General features: G+C 41.8%; 1 protein-coding gene across 5 annotated transcripts in view; it reads left to right on the top strand.

Moving 5' to 3' along the window:
• FRY (FRY microtubule binding protein) overlaps positions 1-16,152 on the top strand; it is a 443,412-nt gene that overhangs the window by 176,792 nt on the left and 250,468 nt on the right. For 2 of the 5 annotated variants that reach the window (XM_004478912.5, XM_071208165.1), the window contains exon 1: positions 6,431-6,915. The exons of the other annotated variants lie outside the window; for them this stretch is intronic. In XM_004478912.5, coding sequence (XP_004478969.2) covers positions 6,846-6,915 — 70 coding nt within the window. In that variant the 5' untranslated portion in view covers positions 6,431-6,845. Of the gene's footprint in view, positions 1-6,430; positions 6,916-16,152 lie in introns of those variants that run through there. 5 annotated transcript variants of the gene reach the window in all.

The following is a 16,152-nucleotide window of genomic DNA, read 5'->3' as shown; positions in this document are numbered from 1 at the left end:
TAGAGAGGTAGGTAGATAGGTAAGTAGACAAACAGACAGACAGACAGATAGATAGATAGATAGATAGATAAATAGATAGATAGATAGATAGATAGATAAATAGATAGATAGATAGATAGATAGATAGATAGATAGATAGATAGATAGATAGATAGATAGATAGATATGAGAGAGATTGATTTATTATGAGGAATTGGCTCACGCGACTGTGGGGACTACTAAATCCGAATTCCATAGGGCAGGTTAAGCTGGAAACTCCAGTAAAGGTGATTCTGTAGTCTGACAAGCCTGTATTCCCCAGGGGAAGCTGGCTGATTGAAGTTGAGGATAAAATTCTTCTTTCTGATTTCTGAAATACTCTGTTCTGTCTTTTAAGAACAATAACTGACTGCATGAAAATACTCTCCACAATGCTGAGGGCATTCTCCTTTGTTGGTTGTAGATGCAGTCAGCTATAGCTGTAATCAGCCAGCTGATGATTTAAACCCATCTACAAAAAGCCCTCATAGTCAAAATCAGACCAGTACTTGCTTGCCCAAACAAATGGACACTGTCACCTAGCCAAGTTGATACAAGGAGAAGTTCATAATTTACCTTGACATTTTATTCTTTAGGTTGTCTCTAAAAGGCCCCTTATTCTACTGCTTTAAAAAAACAAAACCCTTTCTCTGTTCATCTTAGCTGTTATCTTTCTGACTCAATCCAGGTGATGCTAAGTTGATTTGGAACAGTTCTTTTTATGAAACAAGGTACAATAGCAAGAATATAATACATTTAATGCCTTTTTGGAATTTGAAACTGCCCATCAAAAATTGAGAAAGCATTTTTTTCTTACATTAAGTGATTTTCCTTTGTTTCCTCGGGATGCTAGTACAATTTTCTCCTCTGCCTCACATTCTGTGAATGCATATGTCACTCTGTTAAAGTAATTACACATGTGTTCCCATGTGACCCATCCATGGGGAAAAGGGGCATATCCCAATCCTAACTCAGTCTAACCAGTCAGATACTTTAAAGTCATTAGGCCATGGCTTTTGATGTTGGCAAGCATCCAGAATGTTTGCCTAGCTTCGTTTTCACATTTTATTTGAATACCACACATCTCCGTCTCAAAAAATTGTCAAAAATGATAGGAAAGATTAAATATGAATTAAAATGCAAGCCAACACACCTCTGTTGATCTGAGTTTAGTTCTTTAGAGGATATTCCCCATAGGAAATGGCTAGGCCAGCATGGCAAAGCAATGCATACACTTCCTCACTCAATCTCATTTCATTTTATGTGGACTTACTGTGTGCTAAGAGCTGTGAAGACACAAAATTGAATAAGATACAGTTCTTCTGGAGGGAGATATGAGACCAGACAGCTATAATAGGAATCAAGGCAGGGCACAGGTAAATGCAGTAGACTGTAGGTACTACCCTGCCACTCTGCAGCCTGTAGCATAGTTGACCAGTTGGCCAGTTCCTTCTTGAACTGCTCTTATCTCTTGGCTTCTAGTGCACCATGCCAGATTACCACTAACCTATGAGGTATCTTTGTGTGATTACAACTAGACATCCCTTCCTCTGTATTGAGTATTGGGTAGATGTGGCCCCTTACCAGCTCATTACCACCCCTTTGACAACCATGGAGAGTAGAGTTCAGGCTTGATGTCCCTCCTCACCCACCCACACCTACCCCACATCAGATGTCCTTGTACAGCATGCAAACTGCACAACTGTGTTGTGGCCATGATAATGCCCTTCATCTTTTCCTCCCACCTCACTGCTCTCTTTATCTCAGTCTCTTCTATTGTCTCCCACTTCAATCTTTCAAGGGCTCCTCATTGTATGAGACCAGGGATCAGCAGATTATTTTTTTCTTTAAAAGGGTCATATGGTAAATATTTTAGGCTTTGTGAGCCATACAGCTTCTGTTCCAACTACTCAACTCTGCCATTGCAGTGTGAAAGCAACCACAGACAATGCATAAATGAATGAGCATGACTGTGTTCCAATGAAACTTTACTCATAAACACTGAAATTTGGAATTTCATATAATTTTCACAATGTCATAAAACATTACTCATCTTTGTTCTTTTTTCCATCCATTTAAAAATGTAAAAACCATTCTTAGCTCAAAGGTCATACAAAATCAGGTGGTAGAAGATCAGATTTGACCTGCAAGCTGTAGCTTGCTGACCCTTGGGTTAGACTAACATCTACTCTCCTTGTCATATCCTCTGAGCCCAGTATCCACTGGCTCCTGGTTCCTTCCCATCCTGTTGAGCTCCTGCTTTCCCTCCTGTGATGACACTTCAGCCATTCTGGCCTTAGGCTGACGCCTCAGTTTTTCAGTCTCCTTTTATATTTCACCTTCTCAAAGAGGCTCTGAGCATCCTAGGTCAGGGTGGTCCCTCCACCCCCACACCGACTTGTTAATTCTGTCCAACTGTACTTGACTATGTTCTAACAGCACATACCACTCTCTCACCCTCTGGGTTATATACTCTTCAAAGGCAGAAGCATGCTTGTCTTGATGACCATTTTATCCCAATCTCCAGCACACCATGCTTTTGCAAGTAGGCACAGAATAAACATTTGCTGAAGCAATGAGTCAGTCAACTAATGTGAAAAATAAATCTCTAGGTTCCTTAGGGATGGAGCTACAGCCCCCGTGGAACAATTCCCCCCACCCAGGCTAAGGCTGGGCAGAAAGCAGTGAATAGGGGAGAGCCGGTGGGCCAGAAGCAGCCCCACTAATCATAAAGAGGGTCTTAGCATTTCTTCCTGACTCTCTCTAAAGAAGATGGTAACCATGAATCTTATCAGGTTTTGGAATTTGATAGACAGCCAATCTAGGAATTCCTGTTTATGTGTTGAACTACATTTTACTGCTATGTGACTTTGCTCTCATTTTATGCCTCTTTAAGCCTCAGTTTTCTCATCTGTAAAATGGGGCTATTAATAGTATGTAAATTAAATTTATGTATAATTAAATGATTATAGGTATATTTTAAATAAATATATGACTTATTTTTATTTTATATAAATATATAAAAACACTTGTTTATATTTAAATAAATTATATAAAATCCATAAACTATTAATCTATTATAGATCACATCACAAATGAAATTTGTATTTTTAACACAATATTAATACCCAATAAGTGTAGATGTCATCATTAGTTGTTACTGATTATTTCAGGTCACTTTCTCTCTTCTTTCCACCATTTGATACTGTTTTCTGCAGTCCCCCACTTCGCCTGTGTTACTGTTAACCTCTCAACCCCTACCCTACCCACAACACCCATCTATGCCTAATTCCTTGCTTAGAAATTCATTGTCTGTTTTCTGAAGAGTTCTAAAGAAGGGTCCTTGGTCTTTACAGGGATGGGAGCTAAGCTAGTTTCAGGTTACCATAAATGACTGAACTGAAGTCACAGAGTAAGCCAGGGGAAAAGTCAGATTTTACTGTATTTTAATTACCTCTGTCCAGCTGACTGTTCTGACCACATTTTTAAATTAATAAACCCCCCCAAAAGACACACACACACAGAGAAAAGGACAGAGAGAAACAAAAGAATGAGTATTTATTTTATCAGAGCTTTCAGCAGGTGTCACACTATTGGATTTGCAGGACTTTCAACAAAACAAAAGGCCTTTTCTGTTCTTTTACAATATATGTTGTTTTTAAAGATAGTAGAATGAGAAAAAAACATACACTGGACAAGATTTCAGGTTTTAATGGACAGAAACTGGGATCTTATGATTCACTCTTCACAGGGAAAACTAGATGCCATTAAAAACATTCTTTTCTAAATAGCATTTAAAATTTTATGATAATTTCCTCTTGAAATATGTATAAGCAGTGGCATTCTCAGCAAATTAGTATTTTTATAGTAGGGTTGAAAACTTTTTAAAACCAGTTAAGATCTCATTTTATAAAGTCATTAGAGGGAAGCTCTAGATGTTTGAGTAACAATATATAATAGCATCTTTGCTTATTATAGTTGTTTTTAAAAGTATCTTCAGTAAGCATTGGTATTCAAAAGTAATATACCCTCTAAGTCACATAAATGGTACAAAAATCTACTTAACTTTGAAAAATGGTTCTTTCTGGAATCCCTAGAAGCTCATAATGATAGAAATAAAAATAGCTAAAATTTACTGGGGTAAGTTTACTCTGTGCAAGACACACTGCTGAGCACTTTTCATTCAAAAAATGGCATTTCATCTTTCCAACAGCTCTATGAAGTAGGACCACTGTAATTCCCTTTTACAGATGTGAAAACTAAAGCTTAGCAAGGTTGGTAACTTGCCTGAGGTTCTTAGCTCCAAAGAGTTTAGAAGCCAGCGGAGTCCACAATGAAAGCCTATGTGCTAGTTAAGCCCAACCCAGCAGTATCCCTATGCCCACATCTTATCCCTTCACTGCACAATTACTTACCTCTACTTTATCATAGACTTCACCCGCCTGGGTGTTGGCTCACATCCTTCCTCTCCCCCACTATTTCCTGTAAGCCTATCTTTCAGTCTCTAGCTCTCTGAGAGAGCTTGAATTGCTGCATTCATATCAGAGAGGTCATGTAGTATTTGTCCTTCAATGCCTGGCTTGCTTTACTCAGCATAAGGTCCTCAAGATTCATCCATGTTATCCCATGTGTTAAGTACTGTATTCCTTCTTACAGCTGAGTGGTATTCCATTGTGTGTATATACCACATTTTGTTTATCCATTCATCTGTTGATGGGCATTTGGGTTGATTCCAACTTTTGGCAATAATTAATAATGCCGCTATGAATATTGCTGTGCATATGCCAGTTCGTGTCCTTGTTTTCAGTTCTTCTGGGTATATACCCAGCAGTGGAATTCCCTAACTCACTGAATGTACTGAGAGAGAGTGTAAACTACAACATAAGCTATAATCCATGCTGTGGAGCAATGCTCCAAAATGTCCTCATCAAATGAAATGAATGTACCACACAAATGAAAGAAATGTGAGAGTGGGGGGGGAGTGTGTGGGGAGTGGGGTATATGGGAACCTCTTATATTTTTATTGTAACACTTTGTGTGATTTATGTGTCCTTAAAAAAAGGTAATAACAAATGTAAACTATATATATAAAAAAAGAAAGCCTGTGTGCTCATTCCCCATTAACTCCAAGGCACTGTGGGGCCTCTGGTTCATTCACCGAACGTTCATCTACCATCGACAGTGGGCAGGTGGTACCTGCTTCAAGGTAAAACCTTTGGATCCTATTTCACCTAGAAGCCATACATGCAAAGAACAGGTGATAAAGCAATATCTGTTCATCAACTCTAGTATGTGTGTGAAGGAAACAGAAGTCAATCTGATCAGTGCTTTCATGAGAATTGAGTGCTATCAGTGGCGTCCGGAATTGAGAATCTTATTGGTTGAGTTTTCTTGCCTTCTGTGTGAACTTAAGGAGTTTGAAGAGCTGGTTATACTGGTAAAGTGTCAAAGGGCATTTCAGGACATAGCCTTACAAAGTTCTCTTTTGTATTGAAGGCTTTAATTTATGAGACTTAAAAAAAAAAGGCATATTGTACTCTTTCTTTCCATTGCTTAAATGAATTGCTAATCTAGGAAGTCCCATTTATATGTTGATGGGGGGGAGGGGGGTTTGCCCAGAATTTGTTATGTTAAATAATCATCAACATAGTTTATTACTTCTTTCAGAAAACATTAATTAATAAAAGTAGTGGTGGGGCAGAAGGAGAATGCCATGGTTTAGGATGAGGTTGGCTAAATCCCACTACCTACACAAAGGTAGCCTGACCTTATTAAAGGGCAATACCCTTATTTAATCGGCTTGTCAAGCTAAATGATAATATGAAAACAAAGCTAAGCGAAATCAAGGAACCTGATAGCTAGGATTCATGAAGGAAAGAGCCAGTGCACAGCCAGGAGTCTGATGCCTCTTATCCTTCCAATGTGAGTAAAACGTGCCTCTTGGGCCGGTGACCACCCGAAATGAGCGGCTAGGGACCCGGATCCCAGGCGGGGTCCGGGACGTTCTGTGGACAAGCCCACCAAGCAATTCGTGCCATCCTCTTCCGACGCATCTGGGGCCTTCCCCAAATGACTGCGGCTCTAGGAGGGAGAAGCCCGAGTGCAGATTCTGCGCCGCGAGCGCGGGGCGGGCAGGCGCCGGCGGCCCCGGAGGCGGCGGGCTCCGCGCAGCGCCCAGGCTCGCCCCCCGCCGGCCCTGCCCACCAGCGCCGCGCCGGGGCCGTCTCCCGGCAGACGCCGGGCCGCAGCGGCCGGGGCGCGCGGAGGCCGTGCCCGGGAGCCTTAGCGGAGGCCCACGGAGCCCTGCGAGGCCCCGGGCGGGAACCCGGCTGCGAGGGGGCTCGGGCGGAGGCCTGGGCAGGGGAGGGGCGGCGCTCCCGGCCCATCCCTCGGCCCCGCGGCCGCCCAGAGCAGGGCGTGCGGGAGGCGGGCGGGCTGCGCCAGGAGGCTCCCCGCCGCCCCCTCCCGGGACCCGCACCTGGCTGGAGCAGAGCCCGCGGAGGCCGGCGGCCGGCACCTCCGCTTACCGCAGCCCAGGGAGGAGAGCCGCGGCGGCCGCCGCCTCTGAGCACTGCGGGGAGATGGCACCCAGCAAATGAGAAGCCAGCCCCGGAGCCGGAGGAGGAGCGGTCGAGCATCTCTCCTGCTCTCCGGCGCCCTTTAAATGAGGACTCCCTGCCCAGGCAGGGGTGGATCCGCAGACCCTTCCTCTCCGCCCCTGCCCTCGGGCTGGCAGCACCAACCTGTGACAGCCACATCACCGCAGCCTACCTGCTCCTCCGGCCCCTCCAGGAAGAGTCCTGGGAGCCTCTTTGTAGGCGGCAGACATGGCCAGCCAGCAGGATTCAGGCTTCTTTGAAATCAGCATCAAATATTTACTGAAATCCTGGAGTAATAGTGAGTAATAGAAAATAACCTTTGTGTGTGTGTGTGTTTCCCGAATGTTGTGTAAGATTCTAAAACGAAAAGCTCAACCCTACCTACGTGTGTGACTGAGGAAGTTTTGTGCTTCCATCTGCTGTGAAAATCAAAATGTCAGAGATTGGACTAGCTTTCGTTAAGTGCAGAGGCTGCCGTGGAATGACAGTTGATTTTGTTTGATTAAACGCTCAAGTTAGTCTGCCTTCCAGATGCTCGTGGAGCCCAGTCTCCAGCTTCCAGCATGCATTTCCTGCCTCCGTGTTTATTTGATTTGTCCAGGTTTTATCTAAATATTTTGTGAAGTGCCATTTAATCAAAGGGGTGTGGCAGGGTTTCAGAATACTTTGTAATTGTTTTATTAGGGTATGGTCTAAGAGAAAAAAGTACTTAGTCCAAAACCTGAGGCACATCTTTTGTACTCAGAGGTGTTTGCAGATGTGTTTGATAGCTTCCTTGTCTAGGTGGATGATGTCTGGAATGCTATTTAATATCCGAATTTTTAAAAATCCTGATGTTTGTATAATCTTAATAACATGCTTTTTCTGAAATATAAACAAGTAAGGCTGTGACCCTAATCATTTACTAGAAAATCAGAATATTATGGCTTCTGAAGTTCCATTTCTGACCTACTTAAAGATTTTGGCCGTGTGATATTTCAAAAAGACAACCTGGAACTGGAATTGAATTAAAATTAGGCCTTCAGGTGATTAGTGATCCCTTGGATTTTCTGAACAGTTTAAAAACAAAGTCTTCAGTATTTCACCAACAGCCTTTGTGCTAGCTTTGGATAAAAGACCGGCAACTAATACAGATCCTTCATTGTTTGAAATTGAAAAGAAAATTCCAAGAAAATTCTGATTCTGTATTTCATGCATGCTAATTAATCTACCTGTGTTCCTAAAACTGGCAATTAATTATCTCCTGCACAAATGACCTGTGGCCAGGATTGTTCTTATGTAAACAAAACCTGGGCAGGACAGCTTGCTTTGAGGCAAGAGCCAAAGTGCCTCCACCCTAAAGGTACTCAGGGATCTCTGCATCTCTAAATGGTATCCATAGAAACCCTTTTTCTCTGGTCATTTTATACCACTGTATACACTGCAGGGCTTGTCTGAAGCTGTTCTCTACAAGAGTGAAGCCATTTGGGAGTAAAACTGTTGCCCAGACTGCAATCCCTTATTTGCTATGGTCATAAATCACCTAACGTAGACTCGATGTTTGTGTGATACTGCACACTCAAGGATGAACCTTCCTCTCCCCTCCCTTTGATTAATGAAAAGAATATGACGCACAGCGCTCTTTAGAAAGCCATTATCCATAACTGAAAAACTCACTTGTGACTTTGACATGAGTATGGAGCTCCTAACCTTCATTTTGTGTATTCCAAGGCCAGATTACTTTTCTATCCTTTTTGTCATTGTCTTATTAGATAGAAAATTGTGTCCTGACAATACTGGAGCCAGTGGGTTTCTTTTGAAGTATCTCTTGTCTATTTTCAGATGACTCTAGACAACGTGTATATTCTCCCAGCTCTTCCTAAACTCATATAACCCCTCCCCCACCACCATACATCAGGAAATGGTTCAAAATAACTTGTTCATGTGTACTTTGAGAGTATCTGTGACAATTTTGTATCCTTTCAATTCATTCAGCAAATATTTATTACACACCTACTTTGTGCCAGGCTATGGGGCTACAAAGGTGATTAAGACACAGTCCCTGCCCTCTATCTTAATTTTTATATTTCAGAACAGTGAATTTGGGGATTCTCCAGTGTTTTTTGTCTTGTTTTCTTTTGTTTTTCCGGCAGGGATGGGGGGCAGAAGGTTTTGCAGCCCTTACTTAAAAGAGGAAGGGGAAATATACTTGTTGCTCAGTCTTCCTTAAATTCTTGCAACACTAACCTGCTTACAAGCTAGCATGACTCTCATTACTAAATTTCATGTATTTTCAGTAGCAACGAAAGAAAGGAATTTGTAGAAAAGAACAGCCTCCAGGCTTCTACCTGCTCAGTGTAGCCTGTCCCAGCAGTGCACCCGGGGCACTAGCTAACTGCCCCGTACAGGCTACCTGGTCTCAGTCTGAGAGACGAGAATGCCACCCACATACCTGGACAGAGGTGGGCCTCCTAATTATATTGCGATACTTATTTACAAACATGCAACCATCAAAAGCAACCAAACCACATGTGTGCCTGGGCTGACTGCTTTGCAGGGTGGTAGTCATGGCAGGAAAGAGGATCCCATAAGCACTTCTGCTTCAAGGTTTCCCTTTAAAACAACACTCGGTGGGGGAAGTGTAGCCTTATGTAGAGTTGTCTCCTCTGAAGCATTCACAAGCCCGTGAAATCAGTCACTGCCTGGTGAGATGCACTGGCTCTTTATTCCGTGTTCATTTGGTATTCTCTTCTTCACTGGCACACCCACGCTGTCGGGCTGCCCTTTCAAGCTATTGTAGTCGGGAATTACCATGGCCTTGATTCCTGGACCTGAAATATCCTGTGGAGGCCTCCCTGCGAAGGCTTTCCTTCTCCCCCCTGGCTGCCTAAGCTCCCCTCTCGTCCAGGCCACCCCAAGGCATTCAGTGATTCTCATGCAGCTGCCTCTTGAAGTTCAGGAGGCTGCAGGAGACCTCCTCAGTCTAACCCGGTATGCCCAGTGGGACTCTAATGGCCACCTTGCTTCCCATGTTCTCTGTACCCAAACCCCTGACAAGGAGTCCCCCCTGCAGAGCCTTCTGCCAACATTTTAATGTCGTTGCCCTGCAGCTAGCACACTTCAGGACCCTCTCTGAGCTGCTTCTCATCCCCTCTCTCCTGTGCCACTTTTCTGCTCCAGCCAAGCTTTGGCCACTCACCTCCTCTTGCTCCCTGATGCTTGCCCATGTCAAATCAGCACCCAAGCTGGTGTGCAGCAACTGCAGGACCAAGCAGGTGTGGTTCAGAACCCTAACTCATGCCCCTTTGTGGCCTAGGACAGCTAATCACTTACTCTGGGCTTCAGTTTCATCATCTGTAAAATGGAGGCAGAAGAATGGTACCCATAGTAAGAAATAAAGTATTAATTGCTCAATAAAGTTTGATATAATATTGATGTATTCTGACGTTACCGTCTCTTCCAAACCCATTTAAAAGCAGATTTAGGTCATTCCTTCCTTGAGCATTTACATCCTCAGTGGATTATTCTAAGAGGAGTCAGCCCAGGCTACACTCCCACAGAAAGGAGCTTCAGGAATATGTGCTGAAAGTTGCTGGCTTGGGGCCTTTTCTCTAGATAAACTTTTTTTGCTTTAACCTCCTTTTCTACCTCAGAGACATAGAATATTCCTGCTTTTCCTAATTGCATGCTGTCCTGAAGCTTGGGAGGTAGCCTGGGAATTTTCTCAGGACTAGAAAGTCACCTTGGGCATTCAGGTTTCCTACAGAAGAAGTTTCAAGCAGATCATCCCTGAATGGATAATCAGTAGTTCCAAACTGTTGCTTGGGAAAGGAGGGCTTGCTTGGTATTGATACACGGAGCTGGTGCTGGACTTCTCCCACCAGTTTAAAAGCTCTGCCTGGATTCTTTTGTGTTTCTCTCCACCCTATGATACCTTTGAACAGGGGGCCCAATGAATGAAGGTGCATTCAGCATCATTTAACAGACCACCTTGACCTCTGAGAGTGGTTTGCACCCTTCCTATAGCGTTTGGACGGTCAACCTCTGCTCAGAGTAAGTAGAAAAGTGGAGACAGACTAGAGGTGCTTTGATCAGTGCATGATCAGTCCTAGAATACCTAACAGCCACATTTACTTGGGACTCACTCTCTGTCAGATGTCATGCTAGGTGTTTTATATATAGGGCAGCCATATAATTATTTGCCCAAACGGGGACATTTCTCAGAGTGAAAGTTAATCATTACACGGGGACCCTGGATGTAAACTGGGTCTGCCCTGGGCCACGACAACCATATGACCACTCTATTTATTGTCTTCACTCTTTCTGGTAACACTGCCAGGTTAGTATTGTCCACATTTAACAGATGGAAACTTGAAAAAGTGATTTGCTCAAAGTCAGGAAGCTAGTAAGTGCCAGGGTGAATACCAGAATCTCCTCCGTCAGGCCAGGTGTTCATCCCATTGTTTTTTCAATCATCCAAAGGATCAAGGAAACTTCTGGATATTTTATAGGTACTTCCATTCTTGTTGGCTGATTCTGCTGCCAGTTCACTTCATTCTCCCTCTCTCCCGGTGCCTCTGAATCAATCTTACCACACTCACCCCTCCCCAAAACACCAGTGCTAGAGAACACCATACCCTTAGCAGAGGCCTGCCTTAAAACCCCAAGTATTATCGGATTTTGTCTAGGTTCTTGACTAATGTGCAGAAATGAATTTCAAGAGCACATCGGGTGAGCTAGACCAGTAATTTATTCAGGTAGGGAGAGAAGAGAAATGGGAGTAAATAACAGATCATGGGTCCCAGGTAGAGAGGAAAGGGTTGAAAAGTGATAAAGAGGGTTGATTTACAGACTACAATCCCCATTACAGAGTATAAATGCCCAGGTTTTACTTGCGTGTTGATCCATGCAGGAGATAAGGTAGCCAGAATCGGGGTCCAAAGGGGAGAGAGCAAGTTCAGGCCTTATGCCTGCTTTTTGAACCATTAATTAATATACCCCTTTACTAATGGCAGGGGCGGAGTTCCAGCTGTTTGCTGTTTTGATTGATTACCCCACCCATCAATCCCTAGAAGGACCCAATGATAAAGTCCTTGAGGAATATACAGGGCTTCTCCTGGCTTCTGGAGGGTATTTTGTTCTGAGTGGCAGAATCTTGGGGACGGGGGTTGGTTTCCAGCAGCCATCTTGGGGTTATTGGTGTCTACGTGGACTTCTTGCCAGATTCCAGATCCACCCATTGATTCCCTATCTTACCAGCCTGGTGAGACTAGGTTCACCAGTATTCACTAGTCTTCTCAGTCATAATTGCAATTAACACATAGGCAGTTCTGTGTTTCAGTGATTAAAACACACACACACATAATTGGGCCATTTCTTTTGTTCAGTGTGTTTCATGTTGATTTTCCCTATTTTTAAAAAGTATATGTAAAGAAATAATTTAAATGGCCCCAGTAAAGACAAATGTATTTTTGATCTTTATGTCTTTTACAAAGGTGGTTTGCCACCCTTCCTGAGCAGCTGATGTTTCTCTGATGTGTTATATTTCTTTTTAGGACATAGTAGTAAACTCCTAAATATCTTTAGCAGTGAGAATAGGGGGGAATATTTACAGGGATAATGGAAATCTAGCTATAATCCAGGTTTCTCATTTTACCTGATAGATCCACTCTCCTCCACCATAAAACCGACTATGGGATTGGCAGCACAAAATAATTGAATTTCAACGTCTTTGCTTACTTTTGCATGTTGCACAGTGAAGTTGCCAACAAGAATGGAAATTGTCAGAAAGGGAAACAGCAGTAGGAAAGAAGGAAAGGTGACCTGGATGGTAATTTCACAAAACTGAGAACATTGCCAGTATTTAGATGTTTCGACTGATATAGCTTGCAAATATTCTCTTTATTTAAAAAACAGCAGTTTCAAAGTATTTTAATACCCATGGCTTATTAGTTCATTTTGGGGAAAAGTTCCAAGGAATTGATTAGGTTAGATGTGTCCTGATCATCACACTAGTAATACCAAGATCTTTGATTCCTGTGTGATATTCAGATTGCGCTTAGCTCAGAGGGGAGTTTGGGGCAATGAGAAATGACATTTTCCTGTGTTGGGGCTGTTCTGTAGGTTGACATCCCCTTTATAAGCTTTCTGAATAGGCTGTACTAAGCCTTAAATTTTATTTAGTACCTTGTAGTTTGCTCAGCACCTTCAAACACATTACCTCATTTGATGAATGAGATGCATTGATATGAGTAAATTAGCTTCTTTGTAAATGTTCCTGGTTTTCTCCCTAAGTTCAGTATCCATATTACAAGATACCCATTATGTCATTGTATTGGTATATTTTGTGAGGTTTCAGATCAGATGCAAATGAACAAATAATGATCTTAGTCCATGGTCTTTACCTTTGAGTAGGACTTTTTATGCAGTGTAGCTGGATATTTATCACTTAAGGTATACCAAGGTGAGTCCATCCAAAAAGCACATGTATTAAGATTTTCTGGGTTTATTAGTACCCTAGCACTTCTTTGAGCTCTCTTCCTTAAATACTTAAGTGTTTCTACTTTCCCACAATGGGGTGCCTTCTGGCAATCACCCGCTATTTGCATATTACCCCAATGTAAATGTATCGGCAGGCATCTACTTTCTGGAAACATGAATGGCATTTGTAGAAGAAAATAGTACATGACTTAGCCTCATTTTCCCCTTACTAATATCTTTCATTTGGTACATCCCATTCATATTGTAATTTAAGTATTGCTCTATTGTAGAACTGTTGGCTACATGAATAAGAGAACGCTTTTGCTTTCTTTGAATTGAAAGGTATTTGCTAGACATGGCAGAACAATGGAAATAGCCTTTTCCATCAGAATATCTTTACTTACTTCTCAGTGCTGTGTTATACACAGAAACCTACCTACCTTAGCATCAGCTCTTTTTGATTGTTGTTTAAAATATCTTCCTCTTAAACTGTCAGAGAAGCAAGACAAACACTCTCTGATCACTGTTTATTGAACATCTACTGTGTACAAGACACACTTTGCTTTGGGAAATTCATAGGTAAGTCAGAAATGGATCTCAACATCGAAGACCTCAGAGGCACCCTTCCTTCTTCGCTGGACTCAGAATTAAGAAATTTTAATGACAAAGTTCCCAGTACTTTAAGAACCCTGGGGAGAAGTAACAGATGGTGATTCAGAGACAATGCACATCGAAGATATTTTACTTGGGATGGTGTGTCTAATCGCTTCTACTGACTTTATGAATTTGTACTTTCACTGCATCAGAGAGCTGCTGGAAGCCTAATGTTGGCAGGAAAAGTTTGGCATGTTCATTTTCCAATCTTCTTTCTAGAGGATAGCTAAAAGAAAAGAGGAAAATTTAAACAATTTGTCCTAGGGCACCTAACCAGATTTCAGGATATGGGGCAGCAACCATTTCAGATAGGCTTCTTTATTTAGAAAAGTGAAGAATGGTTGCTGTGTTTATCGGAATTTTGCACAGAGGACAAATTTAAAGTAAGTGACCCTTCATTTTTATTGATCCTTTCACTCTTCAGAATATTTGGCGGATTAAAGAGAAGGGAGGTGTGTGTGAGAGAAGAGGAGAAATAGAGAATTTAATGAGCAAATATCTCACATATTCTTACAAACACTTTTCTTCTTTTTTGTAGAGCATATAAACACAGCATGAAACATTAGTCACCCAAAACTCCAGATGCTAAGCAGTGAAAGTTTATATTCTGCCAGCATATCAGACTCTGTAATGAATCTGATTTGGTTTAATTCCTTTCTACTGTGTAGTCATTTGATGAGCTGGAGATGGAAATTTAAGCCAAAGCCATAACATTTCAGCTAATACTTTTTATGCTGCTGTAAGAATTTGTTGTCATGTCTGTTTAAGGGAATTGAAATTTTTTCTGAAAAGGCATTTAAATCTATATCAAGTGCTTTTATCAACCCTAATTTGATATACAACGCTGACAGCCTCTGCTGTTCTTAATCAATTGCAAAGAGCAAAGTAGCTGAGCAGCGGAAACCAGCTCTGAAATTTCCAGGATTTCTCAGTTAATGCTATAAAAACACAACATTTGTGGAAATATACAATTAAGTTTCCATTAGACATTTTTTCCTAAGCTTAAGAAACACTAGGCTGACTCCTTTTGACTTTAGCTTTAAACAGTAAATACATATTTTGGCAGCCGTGAAAGGAATAGGGTATTTGGTTAATTAGGACAATGCTTTGATAAAATTCCATTTGAATGTTATGGTTATACAGAAAGAATACATCAAATCAATAAAATGGCTTATTGCCATTTCAAATCAGTAAACTGCATTAATTGTGCAAATACACAATTTAGTTTTCATTCCTGTTTTTCTCTTATTTGTCTGTGACCTTGATCATCTCTTTCCCTTACTTAAAAGGAACAAGCATGATCCCTTTTCTCTAGCTGATTGTGTAAAGGGTTTTGAACACTTTTACTGAAAAATGAGCTTTATGTAAACACCATGGCATTTGCTACTTCTCCTATACCAGTAATGCCAGGACTGAAGGAGGCTGAGTTATACATTACTGAACTTGTCTGATAAATAGATGCTGGATTTCAAGCTTGACTTTTTATGCTTGGTCAATTGCTTAGACTTATTTGATTCTGAGTATTTTGAATAAGACAAAGATATCATACTAGACAGCCTGCTAGGTACATTTTTTGTTTGTTTATTTTTACAGTGAATGACTATGTATCTAACTCAATGAATTTGGTCAGGGTTGTCTCCAATCTGAGATGCCAGTGTTCTTAATCTGTAAACTGGCATTTTTTTCTGCAGAGAGGGATGGCATTTGTGGAAATTGCCAGCATACCAAAGGTTTTATAACATATGATCATACAGCCAAAGGATTCTCTCCTAGGTTTTTTTGGTAGATACCACATTTCAGTTGAGCCATTTTGAAATCTAGGTCATAAGGGTCCAAGAAGCTATTAAAATAAAGACACTCGTTTATTATCCATGAGATTGGTGAGACTCAGGTAGGAGTGGAAATATATGGAAGTATACTCACTAGTAAGTTACTAGAACAATACATGTCAAAAAGCAGTGGCAGAGAAGTGGATTTGGCTCAACGGATGGAACATCCACCTACCACATGGAGGTCCAGGGTTCAAACCCAGGGCCTCCTTGACCCGTGTGGAGCTGGCCCATGCGCAGTGCTGATGCACACAAGGAGTGCCATGCCACGCAGGGGTGTCCCCTGCATAGGGGAGCCCCACACACAAGGAGTGCGCCCCATAAGGAGAGCTGCCCAGTGCGAAAAAAATGCAGCCTGCCTGGGAGTGGTGCCCACACACGGAGAGCTGACCCAGCAAGATGACGCAACAAAAAGAGACACAGATTTCTGGTGCCGCTGACAAGAATATAAGTGAACACAGAAGAACACACAATGAATGGACACAAAGAGCAGACAACTGGGGGCGGGAAGGGGGGAGAAATAAATAAATAATAAATAAAAATCTTTTAAAAAAGCAGTGGCAAAAACTTTTGAAAAGATTTTAAATAAAAGT

The sequence above is a fragment of the Dasypus novemcinctus genome, chromosome 15 (genome assembly GCF_030445035.2).
Source record: "Dasypus novemcinctus isolate mDasNov1 chromosome 15, mDasNov1.1.hap2, whole genome shotgun sequence".
Classification (NCBI taxonomy): Eukaryota; Metazoa; Chordata; class Mammalia; order Cingulata; family Dasypodidae; genus Dasypus; species Dasypus novemcinctus.
This window is presented reverse-complemented; position numbering and strand designations above follow the sequence as displayed.